This window comes from Mastomys coucha, unplaced genomic scaffold, assembly GCF_008632895.1.
Source record: "Mastomys coucha isolate ucsf_1 unplaced genomic scaffold, UCSF_Mcou_1 pScaffold14, whole genome shotgun sequence".
Taxonomy (NCBI): Eukaryota; Metazoa; Chordata; class Mammalia; order Rodentia; family Muridae; genus Mastomys; species Mastomys coucha.
This window is the reverse complement of record NW_022196896.1, coordinates 98,317,169-98,336,858: the sequence shown is the minus strand read 5'-3', so window position 1 is coordinate 98,336,858 and position 19,690 is coordinate 98,317,169. Positions and strand designations below refer to the sequence as shown.

Here is a 19,690-nt window from a genome sequence, read left to right as displayed (position 1 = left end):
TCTGAGCTGCTAAAGCGCCAGGACTGCGCTGGAAAAATGGCTCAGCAATTTCAGGCGTTTGTCATCAAGCCCGACGACCCCATTTCAAACCCCAGGCACCCACATGATGGAGAAAAAGAACCAATTCCACAAGTTGCCCTCTGACCTCCACGTGTCCCACACATCACAATAAGTATATACATAAATTTAAAATAAATAAATTTAATAGTAAATAACGGGTTGAAGGAAAAGGGTCACAGGTTAGGAATGTGTGCTGTTTCTTGCAAGGGTATTTCAAAGCCTAGCACCTACATCAGGCAACTCAAAATTCCAGTTCCGTGGGATCTGACGCCCTCTTCTGGCCTCCACGCAAATGCACATACCCACATGCAGCCGCATGTATACACGATTTTTAAAAACAAAAATGAAAAAATAGTTGCTATTACTCGACTGATAATAATTCCAGTTGGTATTCTGTCTAAACTCCACCCCCACAGTTCCTGGCAGCTGCCACGTATGCTCCGCCCCATAGTTACCTGGCAACAGCTAGGTAGGCTTGGCCCACTATAAAATGGCTGCTTGGACCCCCCCCCCTCTCTCTCTTGCTCTCTAACGCTCTTGCCTCTCAACCCCTCGTTCCCTCTCTCTTCCTATCCCCTCCCGGCCTCCCCACGTGGTCTTGGCCGGCCTCCATTTCTCTACTCCCTCCTTTTCTCTGTCTTTCTCTGCCTCTACTACTCTCTTAACTCCCCTCCCCATGCCCCAAATAAACTCTATTCTATACTATACTGGTGTGTGTCTGATCTCTCAGGGGGAAGGGATGCCTCGGCATGGGAACCACCCCCTTCCCCCTCCCCCACCCCCGCCAGAACATATTCTTTTTTTTTTTTCTTCTCGAGACGGGATTTCTCTATATAGTCTTGGCTGTCCTGGAACTCATTCTGTAGACCAGGCTGGCCTTGAACTCAGAAATCCGCCTGTCTCTGCCTCCCAAGTGCTGGGATTAAAGGCGTGCGCCACCACCGACCAGCCAGAACATATTCTTATACTCTTTCTCTTTTTAAGATCACAACAGTCTCTCCTGCTAGCAATTGGCACTGTATTGGCATTCTGTAGAGTCCCCTGTGTAAGATGAGTCCACGAGTCACTTAACTCCTCTAAAGATCTTCTAAACATGATACTAAAGAAAAACCACGGACACAATGATCTTAGGATCAACGTCCAAAGAAAAGAGTGAGAATTCTCCGATTTAAAAGAAAAAGTAGGGGGCTGGAGAGAGAGCTCAGCGGTTAAGAGCACTGACTGCTCCTCCAGAGGTCCTGAGTTCAATTCCCAGCAACCAGACGGTGGCTCACAACCATCTGTAATGGGATCCGATGCCCTCTTCTGGTGTGTCTGAAGACAGCTACAGAGTACTCACATAAAACAAATAAACAAATCTTTAAAAAGAAAGAAAGAAAAAGTAGGAAAGGCATATATAACTCTACAAAGTGGTTAAAACACCTTAGCCTCTGGGAAGAATTTCCTGCTAACCTGGAATGTCTATGGCTGGGAAAGACGCCCTTTTCTAGAAATGGAAGCTGTCGATTACCAATTACCGTGTTCACCAATCATTTTCAAGGAAATTGCCCAGCAGTCCTGAACCTTGCCCAGAAACTGCCTGTTTTCTACACAAAAATGACTCACAAGTTGCAGGTGGTTGGACAAAAGGTCCAGAGACCTGGGAAATGTCTGCAAACTTCTGTTCCATGTGGGAAACGTTCAATCAGATTCTCTTTTGTTGAAAATGGTACAGAGCAGGGCAGTGGTGGGATAGGCCTTTAATCCCAGCACCTGAGAGGCAGAGGCAGGTGGATTTCTGAGTTCGAGGCCAACCTGGTCTACAGAGTGAGTTCCAGGACAGCTAGGGCTACACAGAGAAACCCTGTCTTGAAAAACCAAAAAAAGAAAAAGAAAAGAAAAAAAAAAAGGAAATGGTACAGAGGAAACAGGCACTAAAATCGAAATGATTTGGAGAATTCTTGAAGGAGTCTTCAGAGAATGAAGGTTTAAAAACTGAAGCCGATAGGGACCAAGAGATGGCTCAACAGTTAAGTGCATTCGCTGCTCTTGCACAGGACCAGGGTTCAGTTCCCAGCACCCACATTACAGCTCACAGTCATCTGTAACTCCTGTTCCAGAAGATCCCACACCTCTTCTGGGTTCTAAGGATACCAGGCATCCATGTGATACACAAACATACATACAAGTAAAACACTCATACACATAAAATAAACAAATAAATTTAAAATAAACACAGTGATGTCTAGACAGACACTTCCATGCTTTATTCAGACTTGGAGTGTTTTTGAAACTGAAACATTATTTCTAATTATAGTTCATATTTAGAGTTACTGGGGCCTTACTACAGAGGATGTTTGCAAGCTATGTCATAGTTATCTCAGATAGTCTCTCTTTTCTCTTCCTCTCTCCCTCTTCTCTTTCCCCTTCTCTCTCCTCCTCCTCTTTCCATCCCTATTTTCCCTCCCTCCCTTCCTTCTGCTTCCTTCATTCCCTCTCTTCTCCATACACACACACACCCCTTCCAATATAAGTCTGTTTCCTAGGAAAAATAAAAAGAGGTGCTAATAGCTGTCCTTGCTTGTATCTACACGATCTTTATAGAAGTCTCAAGAACTATCCACTTCCAGGCAGTTAGAAGGCCATGGTCCTGAAAAGGCATGGATTTTAAGCATTGCTTGCTCCAACAAGAAGCTTTCTTTAATCAAGGGGAAAAGAACGAACATTATTAATGTAACAGAGTACATGGCCACTCTCTGAAGGAACTCCAGTGAACCCAAGTGTGACAAGCATGGCTCTGGCAGGCCTTGCCCTTCTCTCTCATCCCCTCTGCCTTACTAAAAGTCATTAGATCACATTCCTAAAGCCAGCCCTCACTGCCTATTCCCTTATTTGCCCACTTCCTCCTCCTGAGGCTGACTACCATGGTCCACCTATCAAAAGTGCTTAAGTCCAGCAATCAAAAGACCCCCTTTGGCTCACCTAATCAACATGGCCAATTAAAAAACACTTCATTCTAAAATGGGTCTCCCTTCTTACCTTTATAAACTGCCATTTTCCTATCTCCTCTCTATCCAGTCAGTCATTATCCCCATAAATACCCCTCCTCACTCTCCCTTGTTGCATTCCCCCTTCTCCCTTGCTCTCTATCTCCTGTCTTTGTCTCTTATTCCCTATGCTCTGTCCCTTTGGGGCAAATAAATCTCCTTTGTGCTGAGAATGTGGTCTTGGGGTGCCCCGACCTGCAGGGCTTAAACAACAGGGTTCTGAAGAAGAGGGAACTTCAACGACAAATTTGGGAACAGGAGATTCGAAGGTAGGAGACAAGACAAAAAATTTTCTGATCAAGTCTCAATTTACTCTAGGGAAAGGGGCTACTTAAAATTACAGATCACAAAGGTATTTGCCCAGGTACATGGGCCAAACCCGCATTAATGTTTGGTTACACATCAGCATAACTGGAATGTCCACATCAAAAAATGTCTGGAAAGGAGTGTCCTCATTGTGAAAAGTCTGGAGAGGAATGTCCTCATTGTAAGGTGTCCAGAAAGAAAGCTGTCTATTGTAAAATGTCGCAAGTCAATTACAGGGACCGAAGCAAGATAGTGGAATAGACAAGAGTGTTAGTTAATAGATGATGGCCCAGGGACAAGATGGAGACTGAGATGCCAGGGGTTTTTGGACCCCAACATTTGGGGTCCTAAGCAGATACTTTCCCTTACAGTAACTTTGTGGGGTTTGCCTTCATAATCCTTTGGCTAACAATAGCTGGGGCCTTACCTAGAGAACTCTCTCTGGGCTGGTCCTGACCAGTCTCTTTTTAGTAAAACGCCTCTAATTTACTAAAACCAAAACTTGAGTCATACTGATGAATCTCTGAATGACCCCAAACCTGCAACAAATAAGAGTTGTTTTAAAAAGTAACACCTATCCTACTGAATTTTGTGAGCCATGTGTTTCCCTCAGGATGATGAATAAAGTAGAAGACAAAAATTACTTCAAAATGTAAATTAAATTGCTGGAATAGTTAAAGTTGGTATCACTCCTAAGTGTGTTAAGTAGCAGTTTCCTTTGAGATCCATCCAGCAGAGAAGTCCCTTAAGACAGAAAGTAAATAACTCAAAATAGCTTCAGGAAGTCCCTGAAACTGACTAGATTCACTAGGCCCCTCACTCCCAAAAGTAAACAATAAAGATTACTGAGGGCCATGCTCAGAGAAAGCAAGCTGCCTGCAAGAAGAGCACACCAACTGAGCAACTTGGAAAGGACACTCCAGCCTGCTGAACCGTCTGCAGGCTGTGCAGTGTGTTCCTCGGTTTCCCTGCTTTGTGAGCTGTTAGCCATGCTGAGGTGGACTTTGGTGAGGCAGCTCCATCTCTGCTCCTGTCATTTCTGCTCCTGTAAGTGACCTCTTACCCATATTCCTGTAAGTAGCCCCAATAAAACTAATTGGTTCACTAAGTTGGACTTTGCTGGTATCCATACTTTGGTCTGTCATGGGTTCTGTTGGACTTTGGTAGCCAGTTTCAAGAGGAGGAAGTGGTCAAATAAGGAAATGGATGTTGGTGACTAGCTTTAGGGATGTTGTCTAGTGGTTTTTACAAAGGAAGAGGGAATGGGGAAAGAGCAAGGCCTGCCAGAGCCGTGTTTGTCACTCTCAGGCCAGCTAGGGCCGCTTCACTACCTAAGAGATCACTATGGGAGCATTAGAACAAAGATGGCAACCTTCTGCTCGGGGCAGACAGCAGTAACAGTGTATAAACAGTTTGGTAACATCATTAAAATCCTAACCACGACTGTATTGCTATGATGCCACCTTCAGCTTTTTTTTTTTAAAGATTTATTTTTATTATTATACATAAGTACACTGTAGCTGACTTCAGACACAGCAGAAGAGGGTGTCAGATCTCATTATGGGTGGTTGTGAGCCACCATGTGGTTGCTGGGATTTGAACTCAGGACCTTCAGAAGAGCAGTCAGTGCGCTTACCCGCTGAGCCATCTCGCCAGCCCCACCTTCAGCTTTTATCAAATATTATCTTTTAAAGTCCATGTTTCAATAAGCCTCAAGTAAGTAAGTAAATTGAGGTAAAGGAAAGAAATTTTATGTTGCCCATTAATCTTTTCAATACTCTAAACTAATGCCCTGGGTTGGCATTCCAGGGTGGGAGAATAAAGCTCTCAAAGAAGGATGTGGAAAGATGGTTCAGCAATTACAGGCATCTCCAAGAGAGCCTGGGTCTGGTTCCCAGCACCTGCATAGCAGCTCACAACCACCTGCAACTCCAGTTCCGGGGGCTGTAATCCCTCCTGACTTCCTCAGACACAGCCATGCATGTGGTACACTTACATACATGCAGCAACACTCACATCCTTCAAAGATTTTTAAAGATTCACATCCACAGGACTGCCAACAGACTCACCTTTTTTTTTTTTTCTGAAAATTATAGCATTCAGAGCTATTTTTGAGAGCCCCCAAAATAAAATACATAAATGCTAATCAGAGTTTATTGTCTTTATTTTCATTTATATTATTCATATCTCTGGAAATGCACCAGAAAGCACCACAGTTATCCTTAAAAATACTTGACATGTTTTCTTTTCTTTTTGATCACACTAACAACAGGATTTTCTTTTTAATTCTCTGAAAGTGGAGTTCAGCACCATACATTAAATAAATGTCCCCGGCTGGCTTTGGGAGAGTTTGATTAACCCCTCTGGTTCGTTGAGTGCTTCAGAGCACTTCTTTCTGAGATATACATACCAAGAAAATAAAAATAAAATAAAATAATGATCATCACTTGTTTTAAGAATCCAAACCCCAAAACTCGCTTACCTTTTAGGACTCAGCATTTTGAAATCAGGATACTCTTAAGAACGAAGTTGTTATTTCTCCGGTTACATTGCTCCTAACGCTGTCAGAGAAGCTCCATGATATAAAGGTCTGAGTGAATAAGGCTCCTGGGTTTGGTGAAACCACAGGCTAACTGTGGTTTGTATTTTGAGCTACTGATCCCTGCTGGGTTAGCATTCAGAAGATGTACTCACTCTCTCTTCTCCATCTTTATAGATTAAATATTGTTAATCCCTGTTCCCCTTCCTTTCCAGGAAGAATTGTGCTGTGGTTCTGTGACTATATGCTCCTATCTTTCCAAAAGAACAGGGTCTTTCCAAAGAACCCTGAAACCACTCGACAAAACCTGCCGAGTACACGAGATACTACTATCTAAGGCATATGCATAGTGTATGTAATCAGATCTATGTATAAACTCTCCATGTAAGACTAGAGACAAAATAACTATATGAATAAACAAATAAATAAATAAAGCTGCATTTGTAATCTGGGATTCTGGATATATCTAAATAACTGCCCTAAAATGTCGATTCATACTCGACTTCCCAATAGCCACTATCCCTCTTTTCTCAAATTCACATAACCCCAGTTTTCATCTAAGAATAGAGTTAACCAGGTGAAAGACTACATTCCCCAGCATCCTTTGATTGTGAGGTCATGTGACTATAGTGTGGCCAATGAGATATAATAAATACTGAGGAGGAGGACTTTTAAAGCCTCCTTAAACAGGAGTATGCTCCCCTTTCCATCTCCATTACTATGACAGAGTTGTAGTCAACATTTAGAAACTGAGGAGCACCGAGGACTACATTCCCCCATCCAGTAAACCCCAGAAAACTTCATAGGATCTTGGGATGGTCTGCCTCCCGACATCTGTGTAAGAAGGAAGTACATTTCTCTCTTGTTTAGCTCACCGATGTCTGTGGCTTTAGTTATGTGCAGTTCTATCTAAATACAGTGATGCACAGTCTTTCGATTAGTAGCCAAACTCTCTAAATGTGCTTCTCCATCCCCATCTACTTTCTTTGTGGATTTGGTCAGCCCTGAGCCTCTTTATCCTTTCTGTCACATTTAGGCACATACTCCCCTGGGTCACAGAGACCAATAACACCTTTGGGGCCCTGAAGGAATTTACGATGTATCTTCATATCACACATAAGCAATCATTTTAGGGCAAAGAGTCAAGAAGCATTTGTGTTTCAGATGCACCGCTTTGGCACAAGTCGAGTTTCTGTTTTCCATCATCTTGGACTAATGAAGATGATGAGATACACCAGTGTGAGCTAGGATGTCCCAGGACTGTAGAGGGGATTAGATAGTGTAAGGAAAGAACTGCTAGATTCCGTTGAGTGACTATAGACGAGGGCCTGGGAAGGAAGTCATTGGAGGTCTAGACGGTAGAGGTTTCTACCTCCTGGATGGGGTCCTTGTTGGAGAGATTGCCCGAGATATTATCAGACTCCAGCAGTTCCACAATGCTGTAGGGAGAACAGTCCTCCAGACCCAGCTTGCTGCAGAGCCAGCCACAGAAGCCTTTTTCCATGTCACAGGCAGCTCGCCACCATGCTGCCCAGGACCATGAGAGCTGGACCACAGCGGCATAGAGCCCCAGCAAAGAGGCCATGGCCATGATGAGCACTGGGTAGAAGAGAATGAGGCACGGGCAGCAGGAGATCTTATGCCAGAAGGTCCTCTCTTCATTGTACACAAGAAAGATGTTGTACCAGGTGATGGTGCCATAGTAGAAAGACACAACAAAAGAGAGGACAAAGACCACAGGCAGGCAGACCAGCGTCCAGAGGACCACATGTGGCCCCTGGTCTGCCCTCACCTGGCAGGCCCTTCTCTCCTCTGGTGCCGCTTCCCTTGACAGCTCCTTGGGTTTGGTCAGCTCCTGCAGCTCCTTCTCTGTCAGAGTGACGTGGATATCCACCATCTGACCCTTTTTCTTCCCTCGAGTGATGGTCCCGGTTAGTGTGACATAGCGGCTGTCCCGAGGCATGTTCCACACACCTGCAGCATACAAAGGAGATGAGCATCAAGAACTGGGGAATCCACAGTTCATCTTAGTGCCGTCCTGAGGCGGTGGAAGACAGTCTCTGCTGACTGCTGGCTCCACAGTGCGGGGTCCTGAGAAAACTGTGAGCAAGATTAGCATGTCCTTCCTATTGTTTCTACATTTTTCTGGACCACAGCCTTGACACAGTCTCTGTAACAGGGGGACTGGTGAGGAACGGCTTCACCACTTTATCATGATCCTGTTATAAAGGCATTATTTATGAGTATTGACCTGTGCATAAAATGTGTGTATGTATATATGTGTATACCCCCTCTCTTCTCACACCTAGTTCCGGGTTTATCTGAGATAGGGAACATGTTGTCTCATGTCTATAGACAACCTAACTGTTAAGTCTAAGCTATAAATATCCAGTCACTATACACATCTATACACACACATACACACACACATACACACACCGTGATGGTTTTGAGTAGGTTTGGCCCCATAGACTCCTGCTTGGCACCCAGGGAATGGCACTATTAGGAAGTATGGCCTTGTAGGAGTAGGTATGGCCTTGTAGGAGTAGGTATGTCACTGTGAGGGTGAGCTCTGAGGTCCACCCAGTATGGAATTCCAGTCTCCTCCTGATTGCCTACAGAAGTCAGTCTCCTCTCGGCTGCCTTCAGATCAAAATGTAGAAGTCTTGGCTCTTCTAGCACTATGTCTGCCAGGACGGTGCCATGTTTCCTGCCATGACAATATGGACTAAATCTCTGGAAATGTAAGCCAGCCCCAATTAAATACTGTCCTTTATAGAGTTGTCTTGATTGTGGTATCTCTTCACAGCAATGGAAGCCCTAAGACACACACACACACACACACACACACACACACACACACATATGTGTGTGTGTGTGTGTATTTAATTAAAATAGTTTAAAAAAATAAGACTGCTCTGCTTGAAAGTCTCCCTTGACTTCCACTGGCTCAGAAACAAGTTCCCAGCCCTCCACTGTGCCCTTGAAAGATGCGCCAGGCTTTCTTGCTAACCTTTCACCTCCTCCCTTGGTTCTATCCACACACTAACAGGAACACCTTTCACCATCAATAGACCAATGTTGTTCTTACCCTAAGACCCTTGCTGTTTTTAAAACAAAACGCACAAAACCCCTCTGCTTTCTTACCTGGTTTCTTCGTGTTCCTTGGATGAGTTCAAATGCCACTTCTTTGGAGAGGTTTTCTATGGCACATAATCCATCCCCGCCACCCTCTGCCAATGGTCATCTCCCCACTGTTATAGGTTTCGTTGTCTTTGGAATGAATGTTACCACCTGAGGTCATATTCACTGTTCGTCTTCCCAGACTAAAAGCTCAGTGATGAGCACAGAGAGACTGCTTGTGTTGTCTACTCTGAGCATGAGTCATAACATCTATCCTTCTACATGAATAGGCCTATCTAGTATTGCACGGCAGTTCTTAACACAGATAACCCACAGGCTCCCTAATAGCAGCAAATATTATTATTTTTTTTTTTAAGATTTATTTATTTATATGAGTACACTGTTGCTGTCTTCAGACACACCAGAAGAGAGCATCGGATCCCATTACAGATGGTTGTGAGCCACCATGTGATTGCTGGGAATTGAACTCAGGACCTCTGGAAAAGCAGTGAATGCTCTTAACCGCTGAGCCATCTCTCTAGCCCCAACAGCAAGTATTCTTTTTGTTTCATTTTGTTTTTGTTTTTGTTTTTTGTTTTCGAGACAGGGTTTCTCTGTATAGCCCTGGCTGTCCTGGAACTCAGTCTGTAGACCAGGCTGGCCTCGAACTCAGAAATCCGCCTGCCTCTGCCTCCCAAGTGCTGGGATTAAAGGCGTGCGCCACCACTGCCCAGCGCAGCAAATATTCTTAAACGTGGAGGACACAGATATAAATTTCATGGTGGAGATCCTAAGAATTTCTGTGACACGTGGTATGTATACTGTGGCTCTTCATAAATATTGACCAGTTCCTTAGAGTGTGGTTGATATGACTTTAATCGGTGCCTGAGGAGTATGAGAGCATCATCTAGTTCCACATAATAATACTATCATATTTCACACAAATCTTGACATTCCCAAATGTGAAGGAATATTGTATCTCACTGATTTCAAAACTTAAAACAGTTTCCTGATTTTCTTTTTCTTTTCTTTTTTTATTTTTTGGTTTTACATTTTGTTTTGTTTTGTTTTGTTTTGTTTGTTGAGACATGGTCTCACTGTATAGCCAAGGATGGCATCCAATTCATGATCCTCCTGCCTCAGTTTCCCAAGTGCTGGGATTGTAGGTGTAATCTACCTCACCTGGCTGCATGTTCATAATTATTATGAAAGGTGACGACTGTTGTTCTTTATTTATGTTAATGTAATGAGCCTATAAAACCACTCTCTGACACCAGCAGTTGTAAAAGAGTAGAGATCCCATCCCATCTAGACTAGAGCACTGCAGGCTCTAAGTAACTACTGTCAGTTTAATGAGTGAACACAGCAACCCCTCAAGATATGCATTATCAGAAAGAAAAGGCCAGAAAGCAGGTGCCCACTGAAGGGCGGACCCCGCTTTGGTTTTCTTCCTATGACTTTGAACAAGGGGCTCCCAAAAGACTCACCATCATCTCCAGGATAGTCCAGGAAGTCCTCCCCCTCTTCCTCCTTAGGCCGATCTCCACCTTCAGATTCTTCAGGCTCCTCATCTGTCTTCTCATTATCTGACCGGTAGATGATGATGGATTCTGGGCGAGAGTCTTTCCTCCTCTTCTTCCTGCGGCCCAATGTGGATTCCCCATCCAGGGCCAGGACAGCGGCCACTGCCCTCCTCAGTGAGCCATGGTGGGGGCTGGGGAGCTGGCTCTGGCTTTCCACCGGTGCCGACTCCTCCATCCTAGGCCCGAGAGCTGAGCTTACTTTACAGAAGAGTCTGACTTGTTTGCACAAACTCAAGCACCGTACATCACACAGCTTCTATCCGGGAAGGACTATGCAGACATGCCCCTGAGGATGCCTGCGACCTGAAAGACAGAAAGCCAAGGCATCAGCTAGAACCAGAGAGGACAGGCTGGAGAGAGATTGGGAAATCAGTGTAGGAGGGAGGGACCCATAGAAATCCTCTTTCAGTAACAGATACGAAATAAATAGGTGTTATTATGTAAACCTCCTCAGTCCAGTTAAAGGGTGCAGAGCATGAGAAAGTTAGCAAGGAGGTCCACAGGCAGGGAAGAGTTAAACCCAATCTTCCTCTCATCATAGGTGGGGCTAGTACTTTGGACTTCTGACTACCAAGAATACATTTCCAACAATACCCAGATGGGAGTAGGGAAACCTTACTAACCTAACCGTGTCTACCTTGCTGTGGAAGAACCGGACTCCTGGTACAACACACCTCATGAAGTTTCAGGAATCTGGGTTGCTTTCACTCTCAACACTGTAGAACATTCTTTTGTACTGCAACTAAGCTAGAAAGGAAGGGTAGAGCATCTTTTAGAGAAAACGTGGGCACACGACGTATGTTTACAAGCTAACTTGGGCTAACATTGATTTTCTAGGCCAGTGGTTCTCAACCTTGCAAAATGCTATAACCCTTCAATACAGTTTATGTTGTGGTGAACCCCCCCAACCATAAAATTATTTCCGTTACTATTTCAAAACTGTAGTTTTGCTATGGTTATGAATCGTGATACAAATATCTGATATGCAGGATAACTGTTGTAAGACTCCTATGAAAGGGTTGTTTGACCCCCAAAGGGGTCAAGATCCACGTATTGAAAACTGCTGTTCTGGGAGAAAATTAGAAGGCCTTATCTGGGGCTTACAATACCAAGCCAAGGCACACTAAGAGAGGATGAGCTTGACACACCAAGACAGATGAGCTCTGACTTAAACCCAGCCGACCTCTCAGGAGCCTGCAATCCATTTTTGAGCTTGAGCCATTCCCAAGGACTCCTGTGCTGCTGCAGCTGCAGAGTGAACATTAGCAACACCCAGCCTATCATATGTAGGCAACCAGTTACTCAAAGGGGGAAAAAAAAACCCACATCATTATGGTAAGTTTCAAACTCTTATAAGGGGGAACGTTTTATTATAGAAGATGCCAAAGTTACATAGAAGGAAGATGTAGTAAATGTGTCTTCCTGACAGTCATCACCTAGTTTCAACAGTAAGTCACAACAGAGGGCTGGTGAGATGGTTCAGCGGGAAGGGAGCTTGTTGTCAAGCCTGACAACCAGTTATTCTCTGACCTCCATGCATTTGCCATAGGCATGTGTGCGTGCGCACACACACACACACACACACACACACAAACACAATAGATAGAGAGATAGATAGATAAATGGTTATTTAAAATACAATTTCAGAGCCAGGAGGTGGTAGCACATGCCTTTAGTCCCAGTGTAGGAGGCAGAGGCAGGTTCATCTCTAAGTTCAAGGCCAGCCTGGTCTACAGTGTGAATTCCAGGACAGCCAGGGCTACACAGAAAAGCCCTGTCTCGAAAAAACAAAAAACAAGCAAAAATACTGTTTCAGTCTTTTAAAAATTAAAATTAGACAAATTCACAACAGGACTAGAAGATGGCTCAGCAGGTAAAGGCACCACTGAGCCTGATCTGAGTTGGATCTCTGGAATACATCATGGTGCAATAGAGAACTAACATCCCTAAAGCTGTCCTCTGCCATATACAACTCTCCTCTCTCTCTCTCTCTCTCTCTCTCTCTCTCTCTCTCTCTCTCTCTCTCTCTCACACACACACACACACACACACACACACACACACACTCACACTCCCACAATTTTTTAAAAACCTCATAATAGCAATATTCGATGCAATTTTAAAAGTCATTCTTTAAAATCATTGAATAGGAATCTGTTCAAATCTTCCTGTTCCTACAATTGGGTCTTCAACATCTCTTTGCCTATAGCAGAGCCATCTAGTGGAATTTTCAGCCACCACACCTGAAATGAGGCAGGGTGAGTAAGAAAGAGCATTTGTTTGGTTGGTTAGGTTTTTTTTTTTTCTTTGTTTGTTTGTTTGGTTGGTTTTTCGGTTCAAGAGGGATGAACCGGACCTTGTCCTTGCCACAGAGCAGCTAGCCCACTTGGGTGGAGTTCCTGAGATTAAAGAAAGCCCTTTTGTCCTGCTGCTTCTCTGCCTCTCCCTGAAGTGAAGTTCCTGCTAGAAGCCACACCCTGCTGAGCTTCTTCACCTGCCTTCCAGACAGAACAACAAGATGCTAATTAGGCCACAAAATCCTGGCTTACTGGGGGATGGGCTTTCCTGCCTATATATTCTCAGATCCTAAAATACACATTGGACCTTGATCCGAACCCTTTGACTTGGTCTGGTTATTTTTCTCACAGTCCGATTCCTCTATTTTCCCCCCAGACCCCTGCCTCTCTTTCAGTTTGCATAGCTGCTGGCGGCTACACGTGGTACCCAACGTGGGGCTTGAACAGGAGAGGATTGTCAGGGAGCAGCACTGCCTTGGGCGGAGCTCCGCAGAAAACGGAAGAAAATGGTATACCATCCCGCATGGTAAGCAACTTAGAGTATTGACACTAGCGCTAGTCTTAAAATTTCATCTTTTGGAAGTGTTGCTGTAGGTGCAGGAGGATACCGGCTAAGCTGAGACAGCACTGGCCAGATGATGATCTCACTTAGGGGTTGACAGAAACGATTAGGATAGGAAACTTCAAATAGGCAACTGTCCGTAGTTAAAGAACTACATTAGGTGAGAGGAATAGGGCATAAATAAAATAAAAATGGTAAAATACAAAAACAAAACAATATACATATATACACAATATATATGTGTACATACATATATGTGTATATATATACACACATATATGCATATAATATATACATATAATATATAAAGTAGAGGGATACAAACAAATGACATGAGAAAGAAAGATCAAAAGAGAAAGAAAATGGATTTCAGAGCTATCCTAGAGACAAAGAGACGTCTTCCTCTCTCTATGGCTCATACAGGAGAAATCCCTGGTCTTGATTACATCAAATCTTCTACCTTCTCTGTGTTATAGTCAGTTCCCTGATCTGTCTACATGTCAATTTATGTCTGTTTTTGACTTGTGGTCTGAATGATTGTCATTCTATGTTTCAGGTTAAAAAGAAAAAAATGTTTAAAAACCTTATCTGCTGGCTATCCATCTCCTGATTCAATCTCAGGGTACACAGCAGAGGCTGATTTAAGTTGCACCCCACATTTAGCCAGGAGGAAAAAACAGCAAATGGAAGTTCTGCTGAAAGCTGCTTTTAAGAAAGCATCAACAGCTTAATTCCTAAGACAAAGAAGCTAACAGTTGTTTCTTCCTAAAAAAAACCTCTGCAGTTGTGATTATTGGGTTCAATAAATAACAAAGTGCTTTTTCTCTTAAAATTTTAGCTAAGATAAATAAAAATTCCTTGATTGGTCTGCATTTATAAGATTTGTGTAGCTGCTTCATTTGGTTTCTGACTAGTCTTAAAGGTGTATAAATATGCTTCCCAAGATTATTGGCTTATAAGTTATTGGATATGGTGAAAAGTTGTAACTTTGGTAACAGAAAGTTAAGCTTAAAACTGGTAACTCAGGGTTGGAATCATTTTTAACAACTTCACGTGGCATGAGCCAGCCAAGAAACCTAGAAACTAAGGTACTTCTAAATTGAGATAATATTTTATTTAATTCTTATCTTAGAAACTATATGTATAAGAGATACGATTCAAAACAATGTCTCTATTGAAGCATTAAAGATTGCACTATCATACATTTATATATAATAATAGATGACCAAATTTTGTAACTTGAGAGTAATACTTTGGTATTGATTTTAAGGAAAATAGATTCTTTAAGAATTGGGTTTTGTTCTCCAAAAAGTTATGGTTATGCCTTAATATTACAAAAAAAGTTAAAAGGTATGGTTAAAGTTGTCAGTATTCCAATGGCTGCAGTTTGCAGTTTGATAGAAAGCTCAAGATTCTTAACTCACCTATATTTAGTAATTAAGATAATTGCAAGAGTAATAATAGTTAAAGACAATAGTGGCCAGTATGGGCTCCTTTTACATAAAATTTATTGGATACAGTGGTAAAAGAAAAATTTTACCCCCCAAGGTTAAAAAAAAAAAAAGAGATCTCAGCGAAAATTTATTAAATAAAAACAGCTAGTAAAAATTTCAGAGACTCTCATAAAGGGGTTCCCTTTGTCACACAATTGTCTCATGAGAATGCTAATGCAGTTCTCTGCGGCCATCTAGCCATACAAAGCAAAGACAGATTTATCTAGATATATTCGTCTTTGTGTGGAAATTAGACCCTCATGCAATCAGATTCTAGCTGTGTTGGCCTTACAGGAGATCACAGTACATACAAACGATGCTTTCTCAAGCACCAAGACTATAGGAATGTTTTAAGTATAAATCAGCTTAAGAAAGACTGTTAAAAAAATTTAGAGAAGGACAGTGGAATTGCTCCTCCAGAATCTGTCCTCACTGCAGGAGGTGTAATCTTGAGGCCAAAACTCGGGTAGTATACTCAGAGTAAAAATATTCACATTTGAGATAATGCAAATCGAGGTATGTGTGACATTTCTTTTGTTTTGTAAACCCTGCTTAGAGAGGCCTCAACTTTGCTTGCCTCTGGGGAATTATTTTAAGACAAAACAACATTATTTCAGATCTATTCATGTGTTGTTCAAAATAAAGTTTAAAAATCAAGATTTGTGAAGGTCAACGAGGCTATAAAATTTATAGAGGTATTAGAATCTGGCCACCTACTTCATATAAGAGTTATTGTGTATTTAAAAGGTTGTTTTTCCCTCTACATCCTGGTAACTTTAAAGGCTTTGCTTCTAGTGAGTTTGTAATAATTAGAAAATTTTGCCTTTAAAAATGGCTAATAGCCTTACATTATGTATAATTTTTTTTGTCTCTGCTTCAGTACAAGAGGCTAGGGCTTTGAATTTTTCACTCTAAGTTGATTAATATCTAATCCCTCTAATAGAAAATTTTACTACCTTTGCTCTCATACCATGAGCTTTAAAAACGAGTAGTTACAGAGGAAATATCTTATTCAATATTTGGGCAGTTATATCAAGAAAGTTATATCAAGAAAGAAAAGATGAATTGCTTACTTCAAATTGCTTTTGTCTAAGGTCTTGCCTTAAGCTCATCACAAGGTTTACGCCTTTGCCAAAGGGAATACAAAGTAACTGGTGAGAGACAAAGAGCTTTTGCAGAAAGTAAAAGAAGTTTCTGTAAACAATTGCTGTCAATTGTAATCAAATGTTTGGTTTTTGTTACTCAGTGTGCCCACAATTCTTTGGCAAAAGAGAGTATTAATATAGATTCATCTTTTCTCATATCCAAAGTAAAGTTTTAACAGCATATTATGAAGTTGTTATTATATAAATAAAGAAATATTTGATAAAATCATGAATATATTTTTTAAAAAGAATCTCTTAAAAACCAGATGAGACATCTATTTCTTGCTTCAAACAGCAATTAAACTGGTTATTGCAAAATATTTATTGACATTTAGCTTATTACATAGTAAAAATTTTAAGCAAAAATAATAATTGTTATCCAAAAGACAAATTGTTAAAATTTGCTTAAATGCATGCTTTTATATTTCCTATAAATTTATGTATACATCTCATAAATATATATGTATATATGTGCATACATATATATATATGTATATACACAGCCCTTCTATGGGAGAGAATTATATGTAAGTCACGTGTTTAGTGTCATGAACTTTCCCCTACCCAGCACAAATAATTAAACTACATGCTGTAGTCACTATTTTTAAGGTGCTAAAATCAAGCTTTAATTTGTATATTGATAGCCTATATATACATATATATATGTATATGTATATATGTATAGGTATATATCACAGCTTATAATTGTTTATAATAATTTGGCATTTTTAAAAAATAATTTTGATTTAAAAATTAAAAATAGCCGGGCAGTGGTGGCACATGCCTTTAATCCCAGCGCTTGGGAACCAGAGGCAGGAAGATTTCTGAGTTCCAGGCCAGCCTGCTCTACAGACTGAGTTCCAGGACAGCCAGGGCTATACAGAGAAACCCTGTCTGGAAAAACCAAAAAAAAAAAAAAGAGAGAGAGAGAGAAAAAAAGAAAATAAATAAAAATAAAATATATACATGTGACTATTGATACCTTTTCAGGCTTTCTAGTTGCAATTAACATAAAAAGCAACAAAAATTGTGGCTATTGCCTGCATTATATTTCTATAGTTGATGTTCCTAATCAGAGTAGAACAGATTATGGAACTGACTATTACAGTCAAGCATTTGAAATGTTTTGTCAACAATTTAATGTTACCCATATTACTGAGATAACTTATAATTCTCAGAGACAATGAATTCTTCAATGTGCACTTCGCACTCTGAAAATTTGGTTTTTAATAATAAAAGGAGGGGGAATCATACCCTCCAAAGTTACCAAAAGCATATATTGCTTTTTACGTGTTTTAAAATTTTTGCAAACTGGTGCTAAAGGTCAGCCTGCTGCGGACTGCCACTGGCATCCATGCACTTCCAGTTCATATGCCATGGTGAAATGGTGAGATCCACTTACTAACACGTGGAATAGTCCAGACCCCATTTTAATATGGGGAAGAGGCTCTATTTGTATCTTCTCAAAAAAGAAGACAGAGCGTGATGGCTGCCTGAAAGATTGGTTCATCAAATGGATGCAGGTCCAGAGTCCTTTTAGTAAACATGTTTTCATCTAAAATAATGGCTAAAATTTTTTTAGCCAGCAAAATAGCCTCCAGTAATTTCCTGAGAGTTTACAGTTCCTTTGTGATTCTCAGAGCCACTTCCCCCACACCAGGAGGTCAGACCTTGAGTCTGAGCGTTGCTGATTTGCAAATGAATTGTGTGCCTAGGACATCCTCACAGATTATGTTACTCTTGTTGCTTTTAAACTTTTGACCTTGTATCTCAATCAGGTTTATTACAGACATGCAGGCTCGACTTCAGAGAGACTCTAACATGGCAGTTATTCATCATGATGGAGAAAAGCATTAATGCATATTGTGGCTTGGTCTGTATGGGAAAAAGGTGTGCTATGAGGGCCTGCAGTCACAGACGTCCCACTGGATCTATAACCCTCATCAACCTAAGACAGAGTCATGTGCCAAGAGGCCATGTTTATTAATAATAAACAATAAAAGGCCCTGTTTGTTCAAATAAACACAAAAAGGCTGCATGTGGTTTCTGAGACAGGTAAGAGAGAGACCAGTAGATCCAGTCCTAAGACAGACCAGGCTGCCAGCCACCATAAGTCCCAGGCAGGACTATGGTGAATAAGTATATTTTATGCCCCAGTCCAGTTAATTTTAATAAATAAAAATGAAGGAACTGTGACCTCCCCCAACTTCAAGTGGGCTGAACCAGACCTTGTCCTTGCCACAGAACAGCTAGCCCACTTGGGTGGAGTTCCTGAGATTAAAGAAAGCCCTTTTGTCCTTCGACTTCTCTGCCTCTCCTGAAGTTCCCTCTAGGAGCCACACTTCACTGAGCTGTCTCACCTGACAGAACAACAAGATGGTTGTTAATGAGGTCACAAAATCCTGGCTTACTGGGGGATGGGTTTCCCTGCCTATATATTCTCAGATTCTGAAATACACATTGGACCTTGATCGGAACCCTTTGACTTGGCATGGTTATTTCTCTCATAGTCCGATTCCCCTATTTTCCCCCCAGACCTCTGCCTCTCTTTCAGGAAACTGGTTTGCGTAGCTGCTGGCAGCTATATTTTTCGAGACAGGGTTTCTCTGTGTAGCCCTGGCTGTCCTAGAACTCACTCTGTAGACCAGGCTGGCCTCGAACTCAGAAATCCACCTGCCTCTGCTTCCCAAGTGCTGGGATTAAAGGTGTGTGCCACCACCTCCCAGCTTCTTTCTGACTTTTGTACACATAAAATGCTGTGGTGCTTGGTGTGGGAAATGGGTTCTGAATCTCTCTCTCTTGCATTTTGGATTCTATAAGACAGAGTAAAACCAATCTGCCAAGTTCCCAAAACTTTAATTAATAGGATCAAGAGAAGAAACACAACTTTGTTCTCCTTTCTAGATCAGGCTTTGCCTATCCTCTAACTCTACTCCCAGGCCAAAGTCTACTAACCAACATTGCCCTGCAGAATATTAACCTCGAACTGGACTCTTGGTCATCCAGGGTTAAGAGATGGTAAAGAACCAGCATTGCCTGCAGAACATTAACCTCAAACTAGACTCTTGGTCATCCAAGGGTTCAAGAGATGGTAAAGAATATATTTATACTCTAGGACTCATGCTTAGAAAAAAAAATGGTTTAAGCCATTGGCTTCTAAACTTGATGACTTCGTCAGACCTTCAGTTCATCATTAAAAGAGATTTTTGGAGCCAGGTATGGTAGCACACATCTGAAATTCCAGAGTTTAAGAGGCTGAAGCAGAGGAATCATGAGTTTGAGGCCATCCTGGGTTATTTAGTGAGACTTTGTATTCACAATGAAAGAAAGATCTTGGGAAAAGCTGAATAAAATCATGTTTTTTTTGCTTTGTTTTATTTTGTTTGCCTAAAACCCATTACTATAAAATGAAATGCAGACCTTCCACATAGCCCAAAGACATGTAGAGCATAGCTTCCCCTAACATCACTCTCCCGTACTGTGCTGTGCCACCTCCCTTACAACCACTGCCTACAGCCACTCTGGCTGACCACCTCCCTTACAACCACTGCCTACA

The 19,690-nt window shown here is 41.7% G+C and overlaps 1 protein-coding gene across 19 annotated transcripts in view; it reads right to left on the bottom strand.

The window, feature by feature from the left end:
* Window positions 1-5,538: 5,538 nt before the first annotated feature.
* Tmem169 (transmembrane protein 169) overlaps window positions 5,539-19,690 on the bottom strand; it is a 25,076-nt gene continuing 10,924 nt past the window's right edge. For 12 of the 19 annotated variants that reach the window (XM_031367883.1, XM_031367887.1, XM_031367877.1 and 9 more), the window contains 3 exons: window positions 11,261-11,384; window positions 10,542-10,940; window positions 5,539-7,905 (listed from right to left, as the gene is read on the bottom strand). In XM_031367883.1, the coding sequence (XP_031223743.1) occupies window positions 7,283-7,905; window positions 10,542-10,812 (894 nt within the window). In that variant the 5' untranslated portion in view covers window positions 10,813-10,940; window positions 11,261-11,384 and the 3' untranslated portion in view covers window positions 5,539-7,282. The remainder of the gene's footprint in view (window positions 7,906-10,541; window positions 10,941-11,260; window positions 11,385-19,690) is intronic. The other 7 variants (XM_031367890.1, XM_031367892.1, XM_031367885.1 and 4 more) reach the window with 3 other exon arrangements.